Here is a 27,845-nt window from a genome sequence, read left to right as displayed (position 1 = left end):
CCCAGGTATGATCTCATGCTTTGTGAGTTCGAGCTCTGCGTCGGGCTCTGTGCTGACAGCTCAGAGCCTGGAGCCTGTTTTGGATTCTGTGTCTCTGTTTCTTTCCGCCCCTCCCCCACTCTCGCACATGCTCTCTCTCACTCTCGCTCTCAAAAATAAATAAACATTAAAAAAAGAAAAGAAAATCAGTGGACTGCAGATGTATGGGTCTATTTCTCTATCAATTCTGTTCCATTGACCTATATATATGTCTATCCCTATGCCAGTACCAGAGTCTTGATTACTGTAGGTTGGTTTTGAAATTGGAAGAGTGAGTCTTCCAACTTCCTTCTTTTCCAACATAGTTTTAGCTATTCTGGGTCCCTTGAACTTCCATACATATTTTAAGATCAGCTTATCAATTTCCACAAAAAAAGGCAGTTGGAATTTTGATAGGATTGCATGGAATCTGCAGATAATTCAGGGAGCGTTGCCATATCAACAGTATTAAGTCTTCCGATCTGTGAACATGAAATGTCTTTTCATTTATTTGGGTCTTTTTCAATTCCCACCAATAGTATCTCATACTTTTCAATGTACAAGTCTTTCACTTATTTGGTGAAATTTACTCTTAAGTATCTTTTTTTTTTTTTTTTATGCTATTTTAAAACAGATTTTTTTTTTCAGGGCACCTGGCGGCTCAGTCGGTTAAGTGTCTGACTCTTGATGTTGGCTCAGGTTATGATCTCATGATCTGTGGGACTGAGCCCCGCGTTGCACTCTGCACTGACACTTCAGAGCTTGCTTGGGATTCTCTCTCTCCGCCCCCCTCTGCCCTTCCCCTGCTTGCGCGCGTGCTCTTTCTCTCTCTTGAAAGAAATAAACATTGGGGCGCCTGGGTGGCTCAGTCGGCTGGGCGTCCGACTTCAGCTCAGGTCACAATCTTGCAGTTCGTGGGTTCGAGCCCCGCGTCCGGCTCTGTGCTGACAGCTCAGAGCCTGGAGCCTGTTTCAGATTCTGTATCTCCCTCTCTCTCTGACCTACCCCGTTCATGCCCTATCTCTCTGTCTCACAAATAAATAAATGTTAAAAAAAAATTAAAAAAGAAAGAAAGAAACATTAAAAAAATTTTTTTAAAAACAGATTTTTTTCCCTTAGTTTCCTTTTTCAGATTGCTCATTGCTAGGGTATAGAAATACAACTTTTTTTTTTTTTTTGTATATTAGTCTTTTATAAACTTGCTGAATAGGATTTTAGTTTATCAGTAGTTTTTGTGGATTCTTTAGGGTTTTCTATCTGTAAGATCATATCACCCACAAATATAGTTTTACTTCTTCCTTTCCAACCTCTTATTTTTCTGTTTATTTACTTATTTAAGTTTTTATTTGTTTATTTTGAGAGAGAGAGAGCACACGTGGAGGAGGGGCACAGAGAGAGGCGGAGAGAGAGAACCCCAAGCAGAGCCCAATGCGGGGCTCCAACTCATGAACCATGAGATTATGACCTGAGCTGAAGTCGGATGCTTAACCGACTGAGCCACCCAGGGGCTCTTTATTTCATTTTCTTGCCTAACTTCCCTGGGAAGAATCTCGAGTACAATGTTGAACAGAAGTGGTGAAAGCAGGCATCCCTGTCTTGTTCCTGATCTTAGTGCAAAAGCTTTCAGTCTTTTACCAGCATGATGCGAGCTGTGGGTTTTTTACAGATGCCCTTATTAGGTTGAGAATGTTTCCTTCTCTTCTTGGCTTGTTTATGGTTTTTATCATGAAAGGGTGTTGAATTTTGTCAAATGCTCCTTCTGTGTCTATTAAGAATGTTACATGACTTTTTCCCCTCTATCCTATTAACATGTTGTATTATATCGATCTGTTCTCATATATTGAACAACAAACCATGCATTCCCGGGATCAAGCCCACTAGGTTTCAACATATAAATCTTTCTATGAACTGGGAGACTTGGCTTGCTAATGTTTTGTTGAGGATCTTTACGCTATATTCATAAGGGCTGTTGGTCTATAGTTTTCTTTTCTTGGGATGTCTTTGGTTTTGTGATCAGGGTAAGACTGGTCTCATAAAATGAGTTTGGAAGTCTTCCCTCTTCTTCATTTTAGAAGAGGTTGTGAAGGATTGGTGTTAATTCTTCAAATATTTGGTATGACTCACCAGTGAGCCATCTGGTCCTTGGTTTTTCTTTGTTGGAAGTTTCTTGGATTATTAATTCAATCTCTGTACTTGCTATAGGTCTAGCCAGATGGTCTATTTCCTCTTCACTCAGTCTTGGTGATTTGTGTCTTTCTAGGACGATGTCCATTTCATCCGGGATATCTTTATTTGTTGGCATTAGATTGTCCAGAATATTCCCTAACCATCTTTTTTTCCCTGTCAGGTAGACTAATGTCCCTTCTTTCATTCCTGATTTTAGTTATTTGAATCCTTTCCCCTTTTTCCTTGCCGATCTAGCTAAAGTTTTGTTAACTTTGTCGATCCTTTCAAAAAACCAACTTTTGGCTTCACTGATTTCCCTTTATTATTTTTCTCTTCTCTGCACAAGGTTTTTGTTTTGTTTTGTTTTGTTCACAATTGCCTGCGATTCTACGATTATTTCCAAACAAAAAGTACAAAAAAAATGTAGTGTGAACATTTATGTACTGGGGATGTAGTATGGTGAGGACACGAATGTATAGCTAAGTGTGGGGAGAGGGGAAGACAGATAATAAAGGAGTGAACAAGACCATTTCTTAATGTGAGAAGCGCCCTGAAGAAAGTGAAAGAACAGGATGTGATAGAGACAGGTGGGGAAGACTGGGGTGGCGTGAGAAAAGACTCCTCCACACAGGAGTCAGGGAAGGGCTTGCTGAGAAAGTGGTATTTGGGCTGAAATTCAAATGAAGAGAGAGGAGGTAGCCACACGACACTCTGGAGGAGGGAAGTTCTGGGCAGAGACCAGAGGAGCCATGAGCTTCAAGCGTCAGAAGAGCAGAAGGCAGCCTCTGGCGGCTGGAGCCCCGGGGCCCGAGGCAGTAGAGGGAGCCGAAGGCCTGTTCACAGACAGCCTCCCAGGCCACGGGAGGCATGAGGTTTTACTTCTAAGTATACTGGGAAGTCATGGCTGGGGTTTTAGGCAGGGGAGGGGTGCAAGCTGACATTTGTAAAAGATCACTTTGGTTACAGAGTAGAAAATGGAGCAGATGGGGCCAGAAGAGAAGACGAGGAGACAGGAGGCCATTTGACAGTGGGCACGGGGTGAAGGCGACAGACCCGGGCTCGGTATTGCAGGAGGAATCAACAGGACTTTCTGGTGTCCTGGAAGGTGGCAGGAAGGGGTCGGGGCAGTCAAGGAAGACTCTTAAGAGGTTAAGAGGTGGGCTTAGCAGCAAAGCAGACAGCAATGCCATTTACTGAGCACAGGAATCTTGTAGGCGGGAGAGACGTGGGTAGCGCAGGGGAATGAAAAGTTAGGTTTCAGATCACTGAAGTCTGGGATGTCCAGTAGGTGCCCGACAAGAGACGCCAAGCAGGAAGTTGGCATTTAAATCAGGAACTCAGAGAGGCAGGCAGGCCCTGGCATATCCATCTAGAATCATCTTGAAGCCACGGGCCTGGGCGAAGCCAATGAGAGGGATGGCATGGGCACAGAGGGGAGCCGGGCCTGCACTGAGCGTGGGGCACCCCCGTATCTTCTGGCAGCCCCCAGCTCTCTTCCACTGAAGCAACTTCTCTTCTGAACCCAGACTCCACTTTCAGTTACCTGCTGGTCAGATTTCAGCCGAGCTCCCTGACTCCGTGGCAGTATGGCCCGGGGCAGGTCCCTAGTCCTCCCCGAGACTTGGTTTCTCATTTAATCAAATGTGGAGAGCAGCCCCAGGTTCATGTGAGCATCGCACGAGGGATGTCTGAGGACCCCGGCTAGCACGCTGTGGGGCTAAACCCCAGCGAAACCGGGTGGTCCGGAGAGGCTGCATGTGTTGGTAGTCCCGGACCTCGTGCATAGGAGGACCGTCGGGGAGACCCCATGCCAGGACGGCAGAGGGAATCCAGCCTGCCCACAGCTGGGCCTGGAGACCCAGTAGCCCAGGAAGAGATGGCTGCCTCATGTCCCAACCTCAGGGTCAAAAATTTAAAACCCCAAGCCCACCAAAACCATGGGCTGGACTTGTCCCTGCCGTCACATGGCAAAGCTCACCAGCCTCTGCTAAGCGGAGGAAAAGGAACGCTAATTATAAAAACTGGCAGCCATCAGGGGTGCTGGTGGGGGGGGGGGGGGCTCAGTCGGTTAAGCACCTCACTCTTGCTTTCGGCTCAGGTTATGATCTCAGGGCTTCGTGGGTTTGAGCCCCCCATCGGGCTCTGTGCTGGCCGTGAGGAGCCTGCTTGGGATTCTCTCTCTCTCTGTCCTCTCTCTCTGCCCCTCCCCACCTGGCACTTGTCTCTGTCTCTCTCAAAATAAACAAATAAACTTAAAAAAAAAAAAAAACTGGCCCCCACCAAACCCAATGATGTTTTTACTGCCCCAGGATGCTCTGTTCTGTGCAGCAGGCTTCCAAAGTGCTGCTGCTCTGTGCACAAGGGAGACGGGAGAGGGGTGGCCAGGGCCACGCACGTGGGTGCCTACAGACTCGAAGCAGGAAGCAGAGCGGGAAAACCCAAGGCCAGAGCATCCCAGTGGCTGTGACCTACGGGACCTGTTTCTTTCAAGGTCACGGAGCTGCCGATCTTAGAGGGCTGTCACCACCCAGTCTAACCCCATGGACGGGTAGTGTCTCTCAGAGACCTAGCATCTATCCTGCCTTCCCTTCAGTAACAACCCTGAATCTCCTCCAGGGAGAGTTTCTCCCTGCCCCGCTGTGGCATCTCGGGGTAACTGGCATCACGGTGGCCACTTTCCTAGCCAGGGTCACCCATCAGCCTTCCTCTCCTGCGACTGTGTTATCCGCAGCAGGGCGACAGGATGGCAAATCAACTAATGCACACTGCCCCCCGCCGCCCCCAAAAAAGACCACACCCTTGGTGCACTTCCTGGATGCTGCCTAGAACCCCAACACGACCACGGGGTCCTCTGGCCTGGGTGACAGCCAGTCTCCCAGCTACCCAAAGGCTTGCAACAAATTCCTTTGTTAGAAATTTGCTAAAGTGAGCCAGACTCCAGTTTCTTTTGCAGACAAGTAAGAATCGTATGGGTTATCTGTGCCCTCCAGTTCGATTTTACGGGGGGCCGGGGGTGCGCGGGCGGGGGTGGGGCACAGAAACTGATTCTCTGAGAAGGCAGGTAAGTTGCTGAAGTCAAAACCAGAATGCGGGTCTCTAGAACGGAGGACTCCCAAGCTCCCTTTTCTTACTTCCTCTTCTTTAAATGGGAATGATATCTCTTCTTAGTGGTATTAATATTATTATGAATAAAACAACAAATCTAACAAGAGCTGGTGTTTTGGAGCCCTTAGGAAGAGCCAGCCACGGTGCTGAGCTGTTTATAGTTATGTTCGCTCCCCACAACATCGTAGCAAGGTAAGTTCCATTATTATGCCCATTTTACAGATGAGGAAGCTAAAGTAGAGGTCAGGTGAGTTGCCTGTGCTCATGAGGCTGTAAACGGTAAGCTTCGAACACGGGCCTTTCTGCTTCTTGAGCCTGTGTACTGCTGGGTTTAAATAAGGTTATATGGATGATAGCCCGTGCCTGGCACTAGGTAAGAACTGAACATGTGGTAGCTGGTTTCATTTCCAATACATTTTAAAAAATTTATAATTTGTTCTTTGGAATGGATAATACAGGTGCTTGGCGGGAGATTTACAAGGTGCCAACAAGGCCCCAAAGGAAGTCCTCCTATCGCCTCTGTGCCTTGCCCACCGGGTTCTATGGCCCAGAGGCAAAGTCTGTCCCCAGGTTCTCAGGCCCCCCCTGGGGGCGAAGCACCACATAGTAAAGACATGCTGCTGGGCGGCCTACCTCAGCTTAGCTCCCAGTCTCTGTGTCCAACTTGCAAGTGGAAAGAGGAGAAAATGCCAGTGCTCGCCCTTCCTTCCCTCCTTCCTTCCTCCCTTCCCTCCCTCCTTCTCACCTTCCCTCCTTCCTTCCTTCCCTCCCTTCCTTCCTTCCTTCCTTCCTTCCTCCCCTCCTTCCTTCCTTCCCTCCTCCCTTCCTCCCTCCCTTCCTTCCTTCCTTCCTCCCCTCCTTCCTTCCTCCCCTCCTTCCCTCCCTCCCTCCTTCCTTCCTTCCTCCCTCCCCTCCTTCCTTCCTTCCTTCCTTCCTTCCTTCCTTCCTTCCTTCCTTCCTCCCCTCCCTCCTTCCTCCCCTCCTTCCCTCCCTCCTTCTTTCCTTTTTTGACTATTAGATATTTAAAGGGCAGGAACATTCAGGGCACCTGGGTGGTTCAGTCAGTTGAGCATCTGACCCCTGATTTTGGCTCAGGTCATGATCCTAGGGTTGTAGGATCGAGCCCCATGTTGGGTTCCTTGCTCAACATGGAGCCTGCTTAAGATTCTCTCTCTCTCCCTCTCTCTCTCTGCCCCTCCCCTGCTCATGCATGTGCACACTCTCTCTCCCCCCAAAATAAAATAGAATAAAGGACAGGAAAGTGTGATGTGCATTGGGTGTGTACTTGATGTTTGTTGGGAAGCAGGACTGGGGGGCGGGGGAATGCTGTGGACATGGGCCCTGGGCCAGGCTGCAGGATGTGAACGTGGCCCCACTACCTTCTGGAGGTGTGACCTTGACCAAGTCAATATTCTTCTCCAAGCCTCTGTTTCTTCATTGATAAAATAAAGGCATTGACCTCAATGACCCCCAAGGTTCCGTATTTGGTGGTGACTGTGGCAAACTGCAGGGTGGATAGAAGGAGGTGACTTGGCTCCTCTTTGTGCCCTATTCTCCCAAGAACAAGCCCAGGGATCTGGAAATGAGCTGGGGGACGGCTCGGGGGCCCTCACCCACACCTTTCCCTCAGGCTCCTTCCACTTTGCCTGAATGAATGATGATGGACGACTATCTTCTTCCCCTCCCCATACCTGCACCCCCCACACCCGCGTCACAGACTTATCGCGGGCAGAGAAAATGCATCAAAACACAAGGCCAAGGCTCACTGTAGTTTCGAGCACCGCCTCCACTTACAGCTAAGTTCCTATTGACCAGGTGGCCCAGGTCCCCGGGCGTGTCCGTGTTCCGGATATCCACGTCATGGGGCGACACGTAAAGCTTTGTGTTGTTCCGGTCAAAGAACTCAACTTCCGTGAGACCCACCCGGGACGTATGGCCCCAGTTGGACAGGATTTCCACGGTCACGTAGACGGCATCTTCGATCTCTCCGCCTCTTGTTCTCAGTTTGTCCTTAACAAACATAAAAATAATGCTAACGGGTCAAAACGCGACAGGCTCGATTCAGCTCACCACTACACAACAAGTTATTTAGCCACTCAGTGCCTCAGTTTCCCCATCCATACAATGAGGATAAGAACGGCACCCATTACATATAGTTATTACAAAGATTAAATGAGCTGTTACTGTGAACCGTTGGTATTTTCCATAAGAGTTTGCAAGTAACAAAGAAATGTTTAAAAGGCATCAGATTGTGGCTGAACGTGCTCTTCTCTTCCTCATTACCAAGTGTTCACGGCCTATCGGCTGAGTTGGGGAAGGTGTTACGGGCTAAACTGTGTCCCCCACCTCCCCAAATTCAGATGCGAAAGCCCTAACCCCAGTACCTGAGCATGTTCCTATATTTGGAGACACGACCTTTAAAGAGGTAATTAAGTTAAAATGAGGACGTGAAGGTGGGCCCAAATCCAATGTGAACCATGTCCTTAGAAGAAGGGGAAATCTGGGGGCTCCTGGGTGGCTCAGTCAGTTAAGCGTCCGACTCTTGATGTCTGCTCATGACGAGATCTCACGGTTTGTGAGTTTGAGCCCCACGTGAGGCTTTGCAACGAAGGCACGGAGCCTGCTTAGAATTTTCTCTCCCTCTACCCCACTCATCCTCTCTTTCTCTCTCTCAAAATAAATAAATTTTAAAAATTAAAAAAAAAAAAGGGGGGGGGGTGTAAATCTGCCCGGGAGAGACACCAGAAATGCTTATGCACACAGGAAAGATGGTGTTGAGACACAGCCAGAGCACGGCCATCAGCAAGGCAGGAGAAGAGGCCTCAGGGGCCATCAAACCTGCCCACACCTTGACCTTGGACTTCAGCCTGCAGAACTTGAGAGAAATACATCTCTGTTGTTCAGGCCACCACCCCGTCTGAGGTGTGGCTGCCCTAGCAAATGAATTCAGATGACACCATCTCTCTGACAATCCCGTCACGGAGACTAAGTGAGATACGGATACTGGGGGGGGTCCCTGTCATGGGTCCTGGCCCCCGTGTGCGCTCCCTGAGTGTCCACTTCCTCCCATGTTTTCCCTTCACTGATTTTAGCGCTGCCTCCTTCGTGGGCAGGTGGTCCGGTCCGAGGCCGCGTGAATGCCATCAATAAACAGCCACGCTGCGGAATGGCTTCCCGAGGCCCCTTCGGGCCCCGGCTGCAGTGCTGGTCGCCACGGATCAGTCCCTCATAAAATGGTGCATTCCCTGCGTGCACATGCCCTCTGTTAATTAGCAGTGGTAATCTGCAATGGTTCTGTGAGCAGGGAGTTGAGCAAATGAACAGCAACTGTTCCCTACTTACTTTTTTAATTAATAGCCAGCGAGACGTGCCATCGCCCTCAGCGTGTGTTTGGACGAGCCTTGATGGCCACGCGACGGGGATGGGGACGGGGAGGGAGGGAGGTCAGCTCCCAGCTCCCAGAGGGAACACAGGGCCCGCTCTTATCAGCAGACCCCGCAGGCACCGCCTGCTCTGGGCAGAGCCGGGTGGGGCCCTGGCCAAGGCCCTCTGCCGCCCTGGGCCTGAGTCCCAGAGGCAAAGGACAGTGATGAACCGAAGCCGGCCTCGCTCAAGTGGGGCGGGGGGGGGGGGGGGGGGGGGCGGCGGGGGGGAGGGTGAGGAGGTTAATGAGCTGCTCCACCAGGTGAGCGGCAGGAGGCGTGAAGGGAGGTTCACCTTGGCTGCCAGCAGCAGGGGGAGGTCCAGATGGGAGGCGAGCTGCCTTGCAGAGGGGCCGGCGGATCCCACAGCCCGTGCAATGTAAAACGTGCGACGTCCTGCAGCGGGGCTTCTAAATGAAGCAGCCGGAGGGTCTACTAACTAAGGACGCGTCACAACCTGCCAGCGTCTCGAGTCGATGGCCCCCCTGCTCCTGACTCGCTTGATTTAGGATCCCTCGTGGGGGTCTAAGGTAAATGCGGGTTGGGCCGCTCCGGTCTCCGCACTCCCTGCCCTCCTCTCTCGTGTCTCTTCTCAGCCATGACGATGGTCCCAGAGGGGGAAGGACCCCTTCTCAGCCCAAGGAGGAGCCCGACTGCTCCAATGAAATAGCGTGGCCTGTCCCCTGAGCCACCGAGGGGTGGGGGTGGGGGGGGGTAGCTCTGTGATGGGTACGTGGCCCAATCTCAGTTCTGTGCGTGGAAGAAATGCTCTTCGCTCCTGACTGTAGGGCCCGAGGCGATGAGGGCAAGGGGCGGTAACCACTCTAGCTTTTGAGGGGTCCCAGGGAGACAGCAGAGCCGGGCCTGGGTGCTGAGGTGGGGACGGAGCTTGAGGAAGCAGCTGGCATTGTGGAGACACAGCATGAGCTGCTGGGTTGAGCCCCAACTGGTCCCCACTGTGGCGTTTGTTACAACAGTCTTTCATTTCCTTCGCTTCGGTGTAGAAGTCCGTTTGCCCTGGGTTTTCTGTTTCCTATAAAAAGACTTGATCAACCCAGGCTCTTTTTAACGTGGCGGACGCTGTATCACACTTAGGATCTTCATGGCTGAGAAAGCCACTGTTCCACGTGGGCGGCAGGGGTGGGGGTGGGGGGCAAAGCTTTGACTCCTCTAGATTTTTCTAGATGTCAAACTTTCAACGGGTATTTGCCGGATCCTCCTTGCCTTGTGCCAGGCACTGAGGTGCCCACCCTCACAAAACATTTTGTCCTCACAGCAGCGCATGGCTGTGGATTATTTACCCCGTGTGACAGCAACACCCCACGCAGGATCAGAGAGCTTAAGAGGCTTGCCTCAGGTCACATGCCGTCTAAATCATGGTGCCAGACTCAGAGCCAGACTGCGGTCTAGGCCCGGGCAGGGGGCGGAGGGGGGGGGGTTCTGCCATCACAGGACTTTGACATGTGGCTCTCAGAGGACCTTGAGTTAAGTCCTCATCGGCCAAGCGTAGGGTGGGTGACCGCTGTGCTGAAGAATTACAAGAAAGGCTGGACTCAACGAAGACGAACATCACCTTTTGCAGTTAACTTATTATATCCTTAACATTTTCATTCTGCGTAACCTCCATAACGGTAATTCCCCTCCTTTTATACTACTGCTCTGTGCCGATATATCATACCTTCCCGATTAACTCCGTTATCATGAGACATTTATGTGATTTCTGGTTCTTTTTTTTTTTTTTCCTCATTCTTCCCTACTTCCAATCATTCTGCAACAGAGATCTTTGCGCCTATAGCTTTTTCTCGCTGTGGAGTGATTTCCTGAGGGGGTGGGGAAGCGGGATCGCTGGGCTGGGAGGACATAAGTATTTCTACGGCTCTTCTTAAACCCGGTCTTTGTGCTTTTCAAGAGAGTTCCTTCCACCCGTTTCTATTGCTGCCAGCTGGGTAAGCCTGCTGTAACCCTGCAAGTCCAGAGCTTATCATCAAAAATAATCTGCAAACTCAGATATCAAATAGGAATTAAGGTTGCTCGAATCTGCATTTCTTTTTAAATTTTTTATGTTTATTTTATTTTGAGAGAGAGAGAGGGCGCGCAAGTAGGAGAGGGGCATAAAGAGAGGGAGACACAGAATCCGAAGCAGGCTCCAGGCTCTGACCTGTCAGCACAGAGCCCGATGCAGGCCTCGAACTCATGAACCGTGAGATCATGACCTGAGCTGAAATCAGATGCTTAACCCACTGAGCCACCCAGGCGCCCCTGAATCTGCATTTCTGGATTACCAGCGATGTTGGACATTTTCCTGTGGGTTTACATGCTATTTATATTTTGCCTTTTGTGTGGACAGGCTCCTCTCTCCTGCAACATTTAGTGCCATCACATGTACATCTGGGTGCTGGGCAGGAGGAGGATGGAGACTCGGGCAGAGAGAGGTGAAGTTTACCACTGTGGCAGCCATCCCCCCCCCACCCCTGCCCCGCAGAGAGATAATTGTCCCGAGGGGCCCTTCCTCCCTGACCTTTTGCGCGAGATGCCAGATGCATCTGGAAACCCCCAGAAGCCGAGCATCTCACCTCTGGATCCGGCACTGGCTCCTCTGTCGGTGAAACAGCCCTGCTGAGGCGGACAGAGTCGCTTTCGATGGCCTGGAGGACTTTCAGAAGCCTTTGCTGTTGTCTGAAATGTGATTTGGTTTTAGCAAACGGGTGGTAACAGATGGTATGCAACAGAGAGCGTGCCCGTCAGGGCCCCGCACTGGCTTTTCTATTTCAGAAGAAGCGGCGGTTTGAGAAGAGAGTACCCACCCCGCACGCGGTTCAAAGGCGCACACAGGCTGTTTCCCCCCTTTATCATAAGCACACAATTCGTGATAAAAGAAGAGGAAATTGGGGCAAGGCAGCCCGCAGACTCCCTCGGCTGGGCAGGGGCTGGAGCAGCGGGCTGGCAAAGGACAGCAGGCGGGTGGAATCCAGTCCGCAGCCTGAGAGCTCAGAATGGTTTTTACCTTTTGAAGGGTTGTTAAGACAAACAAACAAACAAAAAGCGAAAAGCCCTACTCACTAGGGCATTTGCTGTGTGGCCCTTTGCTAAACACACGTTTGCTACTCCCGGCCTAGAGACTGACTTTGTACCTCTTGCTTCTGAGGATGCGGGCGTTCCCAACTCAGCAGGATGTGGTTTGCAAATGCACCCCACGCGTGTGCGGTTTAAGGCTGCGGAGCCGCAAGACCCCGGAGCACCAAGGATCTTGAGGGTGGAAAAAGCGGCTCCCGGTGGGGTGTGTGTGTGCTGCCTATAAACAGGACCGCATCAGGTGTGAGGTCGCCTCTGGCACCAGCCCGTGGGCGCAAGGGGAACCAGCGAGGGCTTACTTATGGCCACAGTGATGCACGGCCATGGTTTCCAGGCTCTGGGGTCTGTAGACTCCTAGAGCGATGGCTGGAATGGCCTGTTCAGAGTTTTTCTGCAAATCAGGGGAAGGAAACTCCTCTGCGGTGGACACAGACCTGGAGGGTGCACAGCTTGGCCCGGAAATTCCTCTTTCGTGCAGTGGAGAAAAAGCCCTCGTCCCTCTCCGGGCTGCTGCAGTCCCCGGCGGGGGCCCCAGCTTAGTGACCAGCACGCCAGCTGGATTTCAGCCCCCCTTGCCCCTCAGACAGGCACGGGCCTTCTGCATAGACCACGGCGCGTGCAGCCCCACACGCCGGCCGGGGCAGCGGGGCTGTGGGCCACGCTCACCCTCCACCCCCCAGGCCAGCACTCTCTGCTGCGTGGCATACTTCTGGGGAGGCTTCTGAGGAGGATGAAGTCTTACACCGGGCTGGACCGAATCCAACAGGCGTAGACACGTTTGCCGGGAACACATCGAGTCCGTTCCGGGCTTTCAGGCTGGAGGGGGAGGGAGGCTAGAGTGTCAGGGAGCAGTTTTACGGGGTCTGAAAAAACACAGGGTTTTTGGGGTTCTTGGCTGTGTTTGGAAGCAGGCTCGGTACCTACCTGCTCCCCAGCAGGCCGATTCTGTCAATGGCTTCACGGACGACTGTGGTTCCCCCCGTTGCCCTACACGGCTCCTGCGGGCTGGTCCTGCCAATCGCCTCAGGGGTAGGAAGTGGCTGAGGACGGAGAAGCTTATTAGGAGGAGGGAACAGGAATGAGCATAATAGCCTTTTCCCTGGGCTGATTAGATCCAGGATCCCTCCCCGCCCCACCTCCACCCAGGGCCATGATCTTTGCAAAGAGACAGACCCGTCAGTTTCTTATGATCCGGGAGGTCCCAGGAAGCAATCTCTTCAATCAGCTAAGGCAAAAATTTTCTCTCCTCAAAGTCTTTCCCCATCTCAACCATACCCCTGCTCTGTTTGCTACAAAGTAACCAGACTCCATGGAACATTCCAGTAACATCCTTAGGGCCCTTTCATTTTTAATCCTCCTTCTCTTACATTTGTCATCTAAACTAGACACGTGCTCTGCTCTCTATCCGCAAGTGAGTTTAGTCGCCGGCAGCTCGGTGGGTTGGGGGTGGGGGGTGGTCAGGTCATCCAGAAATCCCAGGCCGTGCGGCGGGCAGGGCCGCAGACTGGTCAGAAATGTCAGCTGGCAATGGTTCAGGACGACGGGGAAATAAGAGACCAAGCAGGAGGGACGCATAAAGAAAACCACTATGGTGCTCTGGCGTCCTGCCCTGCCTACCGCCCTCTCCCATGGGCTCTCTCTCCTCCCCTCTGGGCCTCACTCTCTACCCCCTACCCTCTTGTGTCCCCCTTGTGTTCCCTCTTCCCCCCACCAGTCAGGCTTCTGTCTTCCCGCTCCTGGGTCAGGCTGGGCTCATTCCCACTTCAGAGGGTCTCCTGTTGCTTCCACCTGGACTGCTGTCCCCTGTTGTCGGCTCATTCCCTAAGAGACGGGGCTCAGCTCAAACGGCACCTTCCCGGGGGCTCCCTTGGACCACACTTTCGGAGGCAGCAACATCTATGATCTTTTACTGTCATCTCTCTCTGAAAGCACCTTGTTTATTTATGGCTTTACTTGATTGTTTTCTGGAAGTTCCACGAGGCCAGGGGCTAATCTGACCTGATTTAGCCACTCTGTATTCTAAGCACAGGGCACAGACCTGTGCACAATCTAACAAAGACGTTTCTGGGTGTCCCATTAATAATTCATGGGTCCCCCTTGTGTCTGTTTGCAGGGGCTGTCTTGGCTGAGATAGGTCTGAGTGACCTAGTAGATACAGACGTTATTTATTTATTCAGGATACTAAGATCTGTTTTTGCGTTGTCTTGTCGGGAAACCAAAACGTAACAAGGAGCTGGAGTCCCCAGGCCTGGGTGAATTCCGGCTTCCACTCGTAACCTCGGGCAAGCTGTGCCAGCCCGGGTCTCCCCATCTGTGAAATGGGCAGGACAGCTGCCCAGGGAACACAGTGAGTGTCTGCTGGGACCACGTGGGGAAAGCCCTGGGGAGGCCACCGGGTGCCGTGGGGCACAGTGGGCACCGGGGTTTGCTGTGCTCAGGCCTTCACCAACCTCAGCGCTCTCTTCCTTCCCCTTCAGTAGACTGGTCCACGATTTTGCTGGTGGTCCCTCCGTGTCCTGGAATGAGGTAATCATACGATCTGAGGTCACAACAAAGCCAGGCGCTGTTGACTCCTCATTAATAGATGAGGGCACAGAGGCACGGGGGCTGTCTCGAGATCCTAGAGACACAAATGTCGGGGCAGGGGGGCCCGGGGTGGCTCAGTCGGTTGAATGCCCGACTCTCGATTTCAGCTCAGGTCATGATCTCACGGTCATGAGATCGAGCCCCGCGTTGGGCTCTGTGCTGACGGTGCAGAGCCTGCTTGGGATTCTCTCTCTCTCTCTCTCTCTCTGCCCCTGCTCTGCTCGTGCTCTCTCACACACACAAAGTAAATAAATAAACTTTAAAAAAAGTTGTCAGAGGCAAAGGACCGAGCTTGAGGAAGACAGACAGTAGGGTGCTGCTCGATGAACGCCCCAGAGGGCAGCCCCTAACAGAGCCTGGGGAGAAACTGGTGGTGTGGACGGGGCCCCAGGCCTGTGGGCAGGCATACCTCTGCGCCTTCCAAAGACGTGACCTGAGTGAGCCACCTTGCTCTCTGGGTGCCATCAGTCACATCTAGGAAATGGGGCGATGAGACCAGGCCTGCCTGTTTCTGGCCTACTGGGGGCAACGAGTAGGACAAGCTACAATAAAGGGCTTCGGCCGGTGAGGCGGTTTCTCGGCTTCTGAGAAAGGATGTGTGCTCGGGGGCGTGTCCACAGCCTCCAGCTCCCGAAGGGTCCCTACTCCACCCCACCATGTAGCTTCCTGCTTCTTGCTCGAAGCTGAAGGCAGTGGGCACCAACCCAAACCCCTGCAGGGCCATGGAGGTCTCCTGAACAGGTGCAGTGGGTCAGGGGCAGGACAACAGGAGGTGCTGAGGGCGGCGGAGGCCCGAGGGGCTCACGCTCTGGGGAATGAGGTCTTTCCGGAGAAGCCGGGGCTCTTGTCTACTCTATTCTTTCCCTCAGCCACCAGTTTGCAACCCTGGGCTGAGGCTTCCAGGGCTCGCCGGGAGGTCGGCAAGGATCAGAGGCAAACAGGCATTCACCTTTGGCCTTCGGAAATAAACAAAGAATGGAAGGAAGGTGATGAAATGGGCACTTGGGTAGGTCAGTGAGCGACTGTGCATCCAGCAGTGGACGAGCAGCTAGTCTGAGGTCAGGGACGCCCACAACGTCTCTCTCCTCACCGCGTGCTCTTTGCAAATGCTGCTCAGACACCACCGGGTCCCTGAGTAGCCTCCTGTGTGGTCCTTCCCCTGCGCCCCAGACGCACCTGCAGCGGGCTGCTGGGGGCCTCCCCCTTTCTGCTGAGGAGCGCCCTCTGCAGGGCTTCGTTCTCCACCTGGATGGCCCTGAGCACAGCCAAGGCATCTTCCTCTCGGTCCTCAGCCTCGCGCACGGGTTTCCGGGTTGCTGATAGGGGTCTCTCTCGTCGGCTCCCGGGTCCTGCAGGCAGAAAACAGGGGGTGCTCCTTTATATATATATTATGTTATTGCATTCTCGGAGTGCAGCTCAAAAATCTATTAGACCCAAATTGAGAAGCACTCTATAAAACAACTGGCCTGTACTCTCCAAGAATGTCAAGGTCACGAAAGACAAAGAAAGCCTGGAGAGCTGTTCCAAATTAAAGGAGACTGGGCAGACATGGCAACAGAAGGCAGTGGCGATCCTGGCACTGGATCCCGGGTGGGAAAACACTGCCATAAAGGACATTATGGCAGCAAGGGGAGAAATCCCAGTACAGTTTGAGGTTTAGATAACGGTATTATATTAATGCTAACTATTCAGAATTCCCTAAGTGTAACTGTGGTAATGTAAAATGAATGAATGCCCCTAGTCTTAGGAGCTACACACTGCGGTGTTCAGGGGTAAAAGGGGCAATCTCAGATGGTTAAAAAGCGCACACACACACACACACACACACACATACGCACAGAGAGTACAAATATAAATCAACTAGGACAAGGGGTGCCTGGCTGGCTCGGTAGGAAGAGCCTGCAACTCTTGAGACACTAGTCGTGAATCCAAGCCCCACGATGGGCCTAGAGCTTACTAAGAGAAAAAAAAAAAATCAAATCAACCGATCAATCAATCAGTGAATTAACTGGGACAAAATGTTAACAACCGGTGAGTCGGGTTGGAGGATATATGGAGTGTCGTTTGTACATCCTTGCAACTTTAAGAGTGAAATCGCACCTAAGTAAAAGTTGTAAAAAAAAAAAAAAAATTAACCCTCGCACAAAGTACCTATAAGCAAGAACATATGCTATCTTGGAGACAGATGGGCATTTTGGAGTGTTTTGCTTTATTCTGTCTTGTTTTTCCACGGGTAACAAGAATTGCAAAGAATGTACATCCTAATCGAAGAAAAAAGTATTGCGAAGCTGGGGTCGATTCCAGAAGTTCCAAGGAAAGGACAATCAGCTTCACACAGTGTAAAGAGACATATGCTAACAGCACCCCGTGAGACTGGCCGGATGAAAAAAATTCCGGGATACCCACCTAACAAGTACTATGGAGCGTAAAAAGAAACACATACTCAACTATCTGCAGTTGGAATGAGATGATGGCCTGAACTTGCTTCCTAATCATCTGGGCAGTGGCTGGGGATGTAGACGAAATGACACTGGCCACCAATTCATGATTGCCAAGGTCAGGTAATGGACACAACCGAGTCCCCATGACATCCTCCCAGTCACTTACGTGTGGACCCTTTCAATATCAAACAAACAAACAAAATCTCCATTTAAAAACAGAACTCAAGATGTTTCTATTGGAATGCTTGAAGATGTTTCTACCCATTGAATTTCATCCCCTTGGCAAATATTTATTGAGTGCCGCTGTGTCAGGCTCTGTCCTTGGCACTGGGGACACAGCAGTGACCAGACAGATCAAGAACCTCGCCCTTGTATAGTAAGACAACAAGCCGGGGAATAAGAAACGAAACAGAGTGTTAGACGTCAGAAAATGCTGTGGAAAAACAGGCAAAGCGGAGCAGAGTGGGGCTGGAGGGTGGTGCTGTGCTCCAGGCACCAGTGAGGTGAGATCTGCGTGTGCTTTGTTACTGGAGCACCAAGGTGCAGCCGGGGAAACGGGTTCAGGAGGCCTAAGTGGGGGTGGGTGGGGCCAGGTCACTCAGGGCCTTGCTCTGAGCGAAATGGGGAGCCACTGCAGGTTCTAGGGCAAGGGAGTGCTTGACCTGACTTAGGCGCTGAGCGGGGGACAGACTGAATGAAGGGAGGTGGAGGTGACAGCAGGGAGACCAGGCAGTGGTGGAGGCGGGACACAGGCTGCTCAGATCCCGCGGACACAGTAAAGACAGGACCCAGGGATGTGGCTGGGGGAGAGGAACAGTTGAGCTGGGAAGGCTGTGGGTGGAGCAGGTTTGGGAGCAGAGAGCAGGGGCTCAGGTTCGGACAGATTGGGTCCAAGATGTGATTCTGGCATCGGAGCGGAGCCGTCGGGTTGCGCGAACGCACCGTGCTGGAGACAGATGTGAATTCAACAGCAGCGACTGGACCGCATCATTTAAGTGATGTCGAAGATAACCAAGTGGGCATTCACAGGTACGACCTCTTGGGATGCAGAAAATAGCATCCATCCGTCTTTACGACCTCGGTAAGCCATCCGGGTGGAGCACTGGGGGTTCCTGTTGGAGCGCGTGACCCTTCTGCTATGTTGTGTCACAGAACGTGGGGTCTGAAGGAGAGTTCCGGAAGCGACATCCAGAATGGCACCGGGAGGAGAGGCACGGAAACCCAGCAGCTCTGCTGGGCTGCCTTCCAGGACGGCCGGGCACTGGGTTGATGGGAGGCGGTGGGTTTTTATGGAAAAGCTAAACTAACATGAACAGTATCAGTTTCCACAGGCACCCAGGGAGTGGCTGTGAATTTGAATGCCCTGGGCCGGGGGCCACAGCCCAGCTCCAGCCAGCACCTGCCACATAGGGCTACACTCCTTTTTTTAAATGTTTTAATGTTTACTTATTTTTTAAAGAGAGAGAGAGAGACAGAGAGTGAGCGGGGGAGGGGCAGAGAGAGAAGGAGACACCGAATCCGAAGCAGGCTCCAGACTCTGAGCTGTCAGCACAGAGCCCGACGCGGGGCTCAAACCCACAGACCGTGAGATCATGACCTGAGCTGAGGTTGGACACTGGACCGACTGAGCCACCCAGGCGCCCCCATGTAGGTCTACACTCTTAGCGTTGCCTTTTTTTTCCCCCCAAGAAAAGCTAGAATCAGAAATCTATGTGAAATCCCCTGAATTTTACCTGTTCATGACGTAGCCTGGTTTTTAAGAAACCTTATGAAGGCCAACAGAACCCAAGGGGCTGGCCTACCCCAAGGCCACGACAAGTCCAAGCTGCTCTCCCACGAGGGTCAAGAGCACCCAAAGGAACCTCGCGTGGCTGCAGATGGCCGGCCTGGGCTATAAACAGCAAGTGGGTCATTTTCTGACTTTGGTGTACTGTCCCCTCATCATTGCCCCGACGCCGCTCCTCAGGACAGGAAGGTAAGGGGCTGCCGGATAAGTGACCCGGGATTCTGCTCACCCCAGTCAAGGCTGCTTTATGGTCTCCCCTGGTTGCCCTTCTTCTCAGCGACCCAAACACCGAGCAGAAAGAACGCAAGGGCTGGTAGCAGCTAGGGCTTAACATGCTGATGGGGGTGGGGATCCTTGATGGGGGTGTGGAAATGCCCCCTTGGGGGGACGCAGGGGGCCTCGCGGGGCTCAGGTCCTGGAAGCAGCTGGGGGGATGGGACTCGGTCTTGAGCTACACCGAAGCTAGAACTGAAAAATCCACACGGTCGCCCCAAGGGTGGCTGAAGCGGAAATGGGTTCCCGCAAGGCAAACGCATGAATGACGCAGGCTCTCGACCTTCGCTAGGCTGTGGAATGACACGCTGCTCTGGTAGAACAGCACGGCCCTGCCTCAGAGCCCACAGTCGTGGGGCAGGGACAGACACGGATCACGCAGGTGCACCGTGGACCTACCGGCAGGTGGGGGGCAAGTGGCAGGGTAAAGGCTGGAGAGGATAGAGGGAGTGGACACTATTTGAGGCACTTGGTGAGGGAAGGCCACATCTGAGTGGAGACCTAAGGGCAGTGAGCCCTGTGAATACCCCTATAGTGGAGGGAGGGAAGGGGGTTGCTCCTGGCGGGGGAACAGCAGGTGCCAAGGCCCTGAGGTGGGCTGGGCTTGGGGGTTGGGTTCTCATGCAGCCCCGAGGCCATGTCAGCCCAACAGGCCTCAAGCTACAACCCGGGTGACTGGCACGATGATTTTTGTCAAAGGAACGTATGGAAAGTCCTTTCGACCCCAGACCTTGTCGGTCTCGGTGTTTGCGAATAGCACCAAAGCAATGCTGTTTCCTCCATCAGCTGCAGTGCAGCAGAGCTAAAAAATTCAAGGCCCCTTCAGATGCTCTAGAGGATTCTATAAATAAGGGACCAAGGTCTATAAATAAGAGACAAGTGTGCCCAGGCTCTAACAGTGGGGGTGCGAACCCCCACGTTGGTGGAAGGCTCAGGCAGGACCAAGACCAGCAGAACAAAAGCTCCTTCTCCATTTCCTGCGCGGAGCGCTTATAAAGTCGGTCTACAAGGAGCTGTGTGGTGCCCCTGCCTTGTTACTGTCTTTACGTGCGCAGGTGGCCCGTCCTCTCGTGCCTCAGTGGTCTGGGGCTGGGGAGGAACGGTGCACCCGAGTCTAACCCTCTGTCCTCGGTCGCTGCACCCCTGTGCTCGCCTCTTCTTGGAAAAGGATATCGAGGACGGCGTGTTCTTCCAGTGGGGTCCAGTTCTGCCTACACAAACGCTTCTGCCCCAAGCGAATTTCACTGGGGAGGGAATGCTCCCCTGGCAACAGGATCATCTCCGGCTGCCTGTGCCCTCTGAGTCCTATTATGCTAAGAAGACGCTTTGAAAAATGAAATCACCCTCTTCCCGAGTGAAGGTCAACCCTGCAGCTCCGTTACCAGAGCTTTCCCCGCCCGTGGTTTCCGAGAGACGTCTGCACACGGTGCCGGCGTCCTCCTGAACCCCATTTCTGCTGACCAGCTTGTGTTTACGGTGCATTTCCTCCCGACACACGAGGCGACCACCTTTTAACTCGTTTTGACGCTCTCATCGCTCACTTGGGTGAGCCAGCTTCGCACCAGCCTGAACCCCACGGGGGGGGTGGATTTATTTTCATCACACACCTAGAGAATGGCAGATTTATTCACACAATAAATTTGTGCCACCAGCAGGAACCAAATTGCACATTTTAATTTATCCCACACTGCTCTTTTCTGGTGGAAAACCATCCCTCTTCTGGTCACTTCACTTTCTCTCCCCTTCACCGAAATTTGCCCTTTTTTCTCTCTTACAGAGAAACAAAGAGCATATCAACATGGGAGGTTTACCATGAATACAACACATGTCACAAAAGAAGACAGGGGGGTGCGGGGCTCCCGGTGGACTCACAAGCCAGGTAACTTGCTCCCATCTGCCAGCCGGGACTCCAAAAAACTCAAAGTCAGAGTCTCTGCAAAATTGTCCCTTACCGCATGTGTGGGACCTTTAAGGTCACCTGGGAATCCACTGGAACGGCAAGATCTACATCTGAGAATAACAAGGGTCTATTGTAAAGATCATAAGCCAGCAGCCCACAGGCCAAAACCACCTGCAGATGTGTGTTGTGTGACTTTTACTATTTTTTTTAATTGGAAATAGATGCTAAGCTTTTTTTTTTCTTTTTTTTTTTTTTAAAGAGGAAATCTACTTGATAATTAGAATTCCTGGAGTTTCTTGAAAAATCATAGGAACACAGGGTGCCTGGGTGGTTCCGTCAGTTAAGCATCCGACTTGGTTTTGGCTCAGGTCATGATCTCATGGTTTGGGGGTTCAAGACCTACATCAGGCTCTACACTGACAGCTGCAGAGCCTGCTTGGGGTTCTCCGTCTCCCTCGGTCTCTGCCCCTCCCCCACTCACTCTCTATCTCTTTCTCTCTAAATAAATAAACATTAAAATAAAATCCTATGATCTGGGAACCTCTGACCAGACGGCATTCCCATGTGGGGATCATATGCTGGAGTTGGGTAGTGGGGCCCCCTTTAGACGGGTTATAAGCCCTCTGGGTTCTACGGGGCACCCCTACTCCCTAGGGTCACATGACCATCAGCTTGGAGACTGTGCACTTACTTGCGTGGCAAAAGGTCCAGGGAAACAGCTGACTTAGCCCTCTTTTGTCCTGAGATGCCCACACTCATCCCTAAAATCCTGAGACCGGGTGGCTTAGTTGGCTAAGCGCTGGACTTTGGCTCAGGTCATGATCTCACAGTTCGTGAGTTCGAGCCCCACATCAGTCTCTGCTGTCAGTGCATAGCCCGCTTTGGATCCTCTGTCTCCCTCTCTCTCTGTCCCTCCCCTGTGCTCTCTCTTTTTCTCTCTCAAAAATAGCAAATAAGCATTAAAAAAAATGAAACAAAATAACATCCTGAGATGCCCACACTCGCCTCTAAAATTCAACTGGCAGGTGGGAAGGGGGGGCTACACCCGCACAATGGTCTACACCTGAGTACTCAACCCTCCATGCAGCTGACGACAGCACAGCCTCACCAGGCCACACGCTTCCCATGGCCTAAGAGGCTGTGACCAGTGTCCGCCACCTCCTCCCCTCCCTGGCCCCCCGATGCAACGTCACTCACCGAGGGGTGGAGTCTATTTCTCCAGCTGGGCTCAGCTTGGTGACTTTCTTTGGCCAACAGATCACTGGACAGTCAAGACCAAGCAGAGTCTGCAAAAAGCACTTACACGGGGGCGCCCGGGTGGCTCAGTCGGTCAAGCGTCCGACTTCGGCTCAGGGCATGATCTCACGGTCCGCGAGTTCGAGCCCCGCGTCGGGCTCGGTGCTGGCCGCTCAGAGCCCGGAACCTGCTTCGGATTCTGTGTCTCTCTCTCTCTGCCCCTCCCCCACCCATGCTCTGTCACGCAAGGGACCATCCAGCCCAGGTGGCCACCAGCTCCCTCTGGAGCCGCCCAGCCTGTCTGAGCAAAAAAGGGCTGTTGTCTCAGGCCACCGTATTTTGGGGTTGTTTGTTGGGCGGCTATAAATAGCTGATACACATGGCTTGTCAAGGCCTGTGTTCTTCTGTCTCCGGGCCTCTCCGTGGGCAGGTGCTGTCTGTGACTCAAACACTCATCATGTTACTGCCGTCTCTTTTCTCAGCCCCGGGAATGCACGTGGTTTCCGAGGAAGGCGATGAGGGCTCCCCGCACCACCCTGACTACGTGACTCCGCTCCTTCCTCCGGGATCATCACAGCCCTCTGCTCCACGCCCTGCCTCTGGAGCATCTTTAGCAAAATGTCCTCGGTGCTTAATTTGCACATGAAATGAAGAGCAGTTTGCTTGTGTCTTTCCTGTAAGGGGAACACCATCACAGCGCCCGTGTTTTCTTTGGGGGAACCAGCCCTTCCCCTCTCTTCTCAGGCTACAGACTTTGGACGGATCTGACCCTGCTCCTCGCCCAGCCTTTCCCTGTGACCACAGAGATTGGAGATCCGTTCAGGGGAGAGCTCGTTCCTGGGCTCTGCTGAATTATTAGCAAAGGAGCAGTTTCTTTCTCTAGGGCTGCTGGGCCAGGAAAAAGAGAGCCTAGAGGCCCTGGGGGCCATCCGTGGGCCATGCCTGAGACTAGAGATGTGGTTCTCAAAGTGTGATCCCTGGATCGGTAACCTCAGCATCATCGGAACTTGTTACGGGATCAAAATACTTAGGCTCCAAGATGCACCGAAGCAGAAACTGGGGCTGGGTCCAACAATCCGTGTTTTCATTTGCTTGGCAAAGAATTCTGATGCACATTCCAAGTTTGAGACCCTGCTGGACTGGAGGAGAGAGGAGCTAAGTGATGAAGAGACAGCTTCCTGGTGATATCATCCGGGCACCTAGATCCCACCATGCCTGACGCCGAATCTATAGTCCTGGACTCTCCAGGTCTGTGAGCAATACATTTTCCTTTGTTGCTTTAGCCAGTTTGGATTTCTGTCACTTGCTATTAATAATGAACACGGACCAACTACTAACTGTAAGACTCTGGACTTCGGCAGAGTGGTCTTTCTGCTGCTGGTACCTGACAGAAATGCTAAGTACGGGGCTGTCAGGGTCCTCTAATTCAATCACACTGAGGGTGTTACTTTATTTCTACGGTTGGCAGCTTGTCTGAGAAAAGTGGTTCAGATATATCACTTCCCTAGAGCATTCTGACAACCTTGACAGTAAACTTTGTGCATTAAAGACTAATGTTCTTTCCCCCTCAATAGGACAACAGGTCTCTGGAAGTCTCCTGGGTAGAGATGGGAGTAACACAGGACGTGAGGTCCCTTCATTAGAACCAGGACAGTTACAGTGACAGAGGGGAATAAGCTCTCATGCATCATACGCACACTTAATTGACACAAATTCAATTTTATGACCTTGGCCAAAAGAAAAGGGGCAAGGGGGGAAATAACTCTACAAAGAGTACAGGCAATAGGTTGTACTTCTGGTGACGTTCATCCGGACCCAACTCTTCCTTAGAGCACAGCTAGAAAAGCTGGCCCAAGTGTTACACAAACCTGGTTGAAAAAAAAGACATTTGTTGGAAGGCGTGGAGAATGAACAGGGCTGTGAAGGACTACATGTGAATGAACAGGGCCAAAAGAAGGCAGGAGAAGGAAACCCAGAGAGGTGAACCCACAAGGAGCTGTTGACTCTTGAGTGAGCCGCTGCTAGCTGGGAGGCTGAGCGGAGCTGGTGACAGACTTGGGGTCACAGCCTGAGAGTCAGGGTGACCTGGCAAAAGCCAGGATGGAAGGGCACAGAAAGGTTAACAACATGGGCAGTCCAGATCACTACTGTGTAAAATTAAGAATAATAGTGATAATAATGACGATGCCGTCACCTAGTGAGGTTTAAAATCTAGACAGAATTAAACAGCATGACAATAATAGCATTTAAGTTGGGAGGGGAATAAATGGAGTTACAGAGTTGTAAGGTCCTTTCACTGAGTGAGAAGTGGTAAACTTGCTAATTTAGACTCAGATAAGTCAAGAATGCGTGTCGCAATCTCAGGTGATGACTGGAAGGATAATAAAAGAATGTATAACTAACAAGCTAATAGAGAGAGAAAGGAGGAATAACAGAAAGTAATCAGCTCAAAAGAGGGCAAGAAAGGAGAGAGAGAGGAACATAAAACAGGCAGAGCCAATAAAAAGCAAACAATACGATAGTAGATTTAAACTCAAGTATATCAGCAATTACATTAAATGTAAATGGACTAAATGTGCCCATTAAAACACATAGATTGTTAGAGGATAAAAATAAAACCCAATTACATGCTGCTTATGAGAGACAAACTTCAACATAAGGAAGGAGAGATTTCAAAGCAAAGGAGGAAAGGAGATACACCATGTAAACACTGACCAAAAGAAAGTTGGTGGGCTTTAGGGCAAAGAGCATCACTAGATTGAAAAAGAGACAATGCGGTGATTAAAGGTTCCATTCACCATGGAGATATAAAGAGGCTGATTTGTGCGTGACCCTCAAAAGCCCGCCCCACAAATACAAAGCATATAAGCAGTCCAGATTGTGCCTGGAAGGGGTGAGATGGTTTGATGTCACTGTCTTGTCAGGAAGTCTCAGGTTCCTTGTGCCTCTGGGGATGTGAACACCCAGCACCCTGAGCACAATGCCAGAGTCTAAAAACACACATTTTCAGGGTGCCTGGGTGACTCAGTTGATTAAGCATCCGACCTGGGCTCAGGTCACGATCTCACAGTTTGTGGGTTCGAGCCCCGCATCGGGCTCTGTGCTGACCGCTCAGAGTCCAGAGCCTGCTTCGGATTCTGTGTCTCCCTCTCTCTCTGCCCCTCCCCCATTCACTCTCTATCTCTCTCTCTCAAAAATAAACAAGCATAAAAAAACTTTTTTAATAAATAAATCAATAAAAAATAAATAAAAACACAGTTTCACTGCAACCCAGACCCTAGACAGAGCCAACTGCTTCATCTGGGGCTCAGCCAAGGAGCTGGGATGGTTCCCACCCTGGAGGAGAGACGATGCTCTGGGGTTGTCTACATATATACACATACACGCTGCCCTTCAGCATCAGTCTGACAGATTTCCAAGGGTTTCTTTGGACACCTGCACTTCTGACCTTCAGAACATAATCCCCGTGTGAAAAGTGGCTCCACCGTAATCCCAGCGCAAGGGTGGGGACAATGCCACGGTTTTCAACTTTCCTTTCTTCCAATGTGGCTTATGTAGGGGCCAAATGTATTTGACAGGCTGAGCTCCAAATCTGTTCAAAATGAAGATTCCATTACCTCAGACAGGGTCCTCTTTCGGGGAGTCGATGGGACAAATCGCTCTAAGAACCAAATACCAGAGACGGCGGGTGATCTGACTTTGATCAGATGGCCCAGTGACATACATTTTTTATATGCATCCACGATTCTTTGCCACGGAAGCTCAGAGCCACAACTGTACCGCCCTCACGTACCCATTTGTTCACCCCCTGGCTTCATCGTGTTTTCTCTACTCTCGTTTTCTCTCCACCCTCACTTCCTCAGGTATGTGTTCGACTCACGCCACAGGTTATATGTAGTTTGTTAAAATATGCCAGAACTTTCTGGAGAATGGCCGATGATAGATTGATTAATTAATTAAGCTCTGCTTCTCAAAATGTTGTCCATGAAGGTCTGTGTTACGGGTTGAACTGAGTCCCCATAAAGGATGCTGGGGTCCTAACCCCCAGGCCCTGTCAACGTGACCTTCCTTGGAAATGGGGTTATTTGCAGATAATTGGGTTAATATGAGGTCGCGAGGGTGGACCTTCATCCAATATGACTGATATCCTTATAAAAAGGGGAAATCTGGACACGTAGACAGATGCCCACGCAGGAGAGCGCCACGTGAAGGTTGGAGTTCCATTGCCCCGAGTCAAGGGACCACCGGGAACTAGAAGGAGGCCCAGCACAGATTCTGCCCTAGAGCCTTCAGAAGGAACACGGCCCTGCTGACACCTTAGTCTTGGACTTCTGGCTTCCAGAGCTGCGAGGCGATACATTTCTGCTCTTCGACTCGATCAGACTGTGGTATTTTGTTACAGCAGCAACCGTAGGAAACGAAGACGCTATTCAAAATTGTTTTAGTTGATGCACTAAAATTTTGTCCACCTTGGAGAATATTAACAGTTATATGCTGACATCAATGAGAATTAGAAAAAAAAAAAATATCTCCTGTGACTCAGTTCTGTGATTTCAGGCTTGTTTTTGGTTCGGACCGGCCCGACGTGGGTACGTCGTAAGTGAGTCACATTGTAGCGGGCACGCGAGGGGCCATGCGGTGGCGTGGCTAAGAAAACAGACTCTGAAGCCACGTTTTCAAGCACTGGTCTCGCCACTCGCTGGCTGTGTGACTTTAGACAGACTCCTCAACCTCTCTGTGCCTTGGTCTCCTCTGTAAAATGGTGTTGCTGACAGCATCCGCCGCCCGGGGTGGTTTAGATGATGACACGTAAGATGACGTGCGTGTTGTAAAACATGCCGCTTTCGGCTCAGTGCTTTGTAAATGCCGGCTTTTCGCTTTATTACCCAGACGCGGGACATCTAGTGATCGCGGCACACGCATGAGGGAGGGGAGCCCCGGTGAGCCCAGCAGGACAGACCAGACTTTTGTTTCCTGAAGCTGCGGTTAACGGAGCCAGTTTGGGTGTCGGAGAAACAGCATCACGCGGGATTTACCATCTGCACCCTCCACGTGCTGTTGGCCCTGCACGTGACGGGGGCCAAGAGCTGACGGGGCCCTTATCTCGTCCCCTGGCCCCCCCCACCTCCTTCCCAGCTTCTTGGTCCTTCATCCAACCAAAGCACATAGATCCAAAACTCACCACGTTTTTCTGACATCTTACATGTTACATCTGACTCTTCACCCCTGTCGACTACATCTCGAAAGACCTATTTACAAATATGGCATCTCCAGCCCCATCGGCGGCTGTGACCTTGGCATGCCCTTGTCAACATATCACTTCTGCGGTGATTCCCTTTCCACGTCTACCTTCCTCGGGTCCCCCCCCAATGCAAGCACCTTTCTAGGCTCTGGCTTTTGCCAAGAAGTCCCAGGAGCCAGTTTGGTTCCAACTCTGCCCACTGGATTCTGGCTCTTCGTGTGGGTAGGACGCACACAACTCCACCACCCGCAGCCTCTGTCTGGTTGTGGTTCGGGGTCACTCCCCGCTGAGGCAGGACGCAGATCAGACCCAGCCTTCCTGCAGTGGGCTTAGCACTGAATACTACCTGTCCAGATCCAGCGGCCTGGCTTACTTAGGTCTCCCTTGCTCCCTTGCTAGATCTCAGGACCTGCACCAGCCAAGTGACAAGCCAGGGAGTCCCCCATCACTGCCGAGTCTCGGCTCTGCTGTCCTATCACGGCAGGCTCCCCACCGCCCAGCTCCTTGCCCTCGGTTGTTCAGGATAAATGTCACAACTAGTCTTGTATGCTTACAACAGACTCCTCGGTTGCTGTCAGGAATCCAGCCACTGGTAAGA

General features: G+C 51.7%; 1 protein-coding gene across 1 annotated transcript in view; it reads right to left on the bottom strand.

The window, feature by feature from the left end:
• KATNIP (katanin interacting protein) overlaps positions 1 to 27,845 on the bottom strand; it is a 193,418-nt gene that overhangs the window by 58,162 nt on the left and 107,411 nt on the right. The window contains exons 10-14 of the mRNA XM_053894412.1: positions 15,546 to 15,718; positions 14,234 to 14,299; positions 12,708 to 12,823; positions 11,285 to 11,387; positions 7,084 to 7,299 (exon numbers count right to left, since the gene is read on the bottom strand). Of these exons, the coding sequence (XP_053750387.1) occupies positions 7,084 to 7,299; positions 11,285 to 11,387; positions 12,708 to 12,823; positions 14,234 to 14,299; positions 15,546 to 15,718 (674 nt within the window). The remainder of the gene's footprint in view (positions 1 to 7,083; positions 7,300 to 11,284; positions 11,388 to 12,707; positions 12,824 to 14,233; positions 14,300 to 15,545; positions 15,719 to 27,845) is intronic.

This window comes from Panthera pardus, unplaced genomic scaffold (genome assembly GCF_024362965.1).
Source record: "Panthera pardus isolate Hobbes unplaced genomic scaffold, ASM2436296v1 HiC_scaffold_5, whole genome shotgun sequence".
Taxonomy (NCBI): domain Eukaryota; kingdom Metazoa; phylum Chordata; class Mammalia; order Carnivora; family Felidae; genus Panthera; species Panthera pardus.
This window is presented reverse-complemented; position numbering and strand designations above follow the sequence as displayed.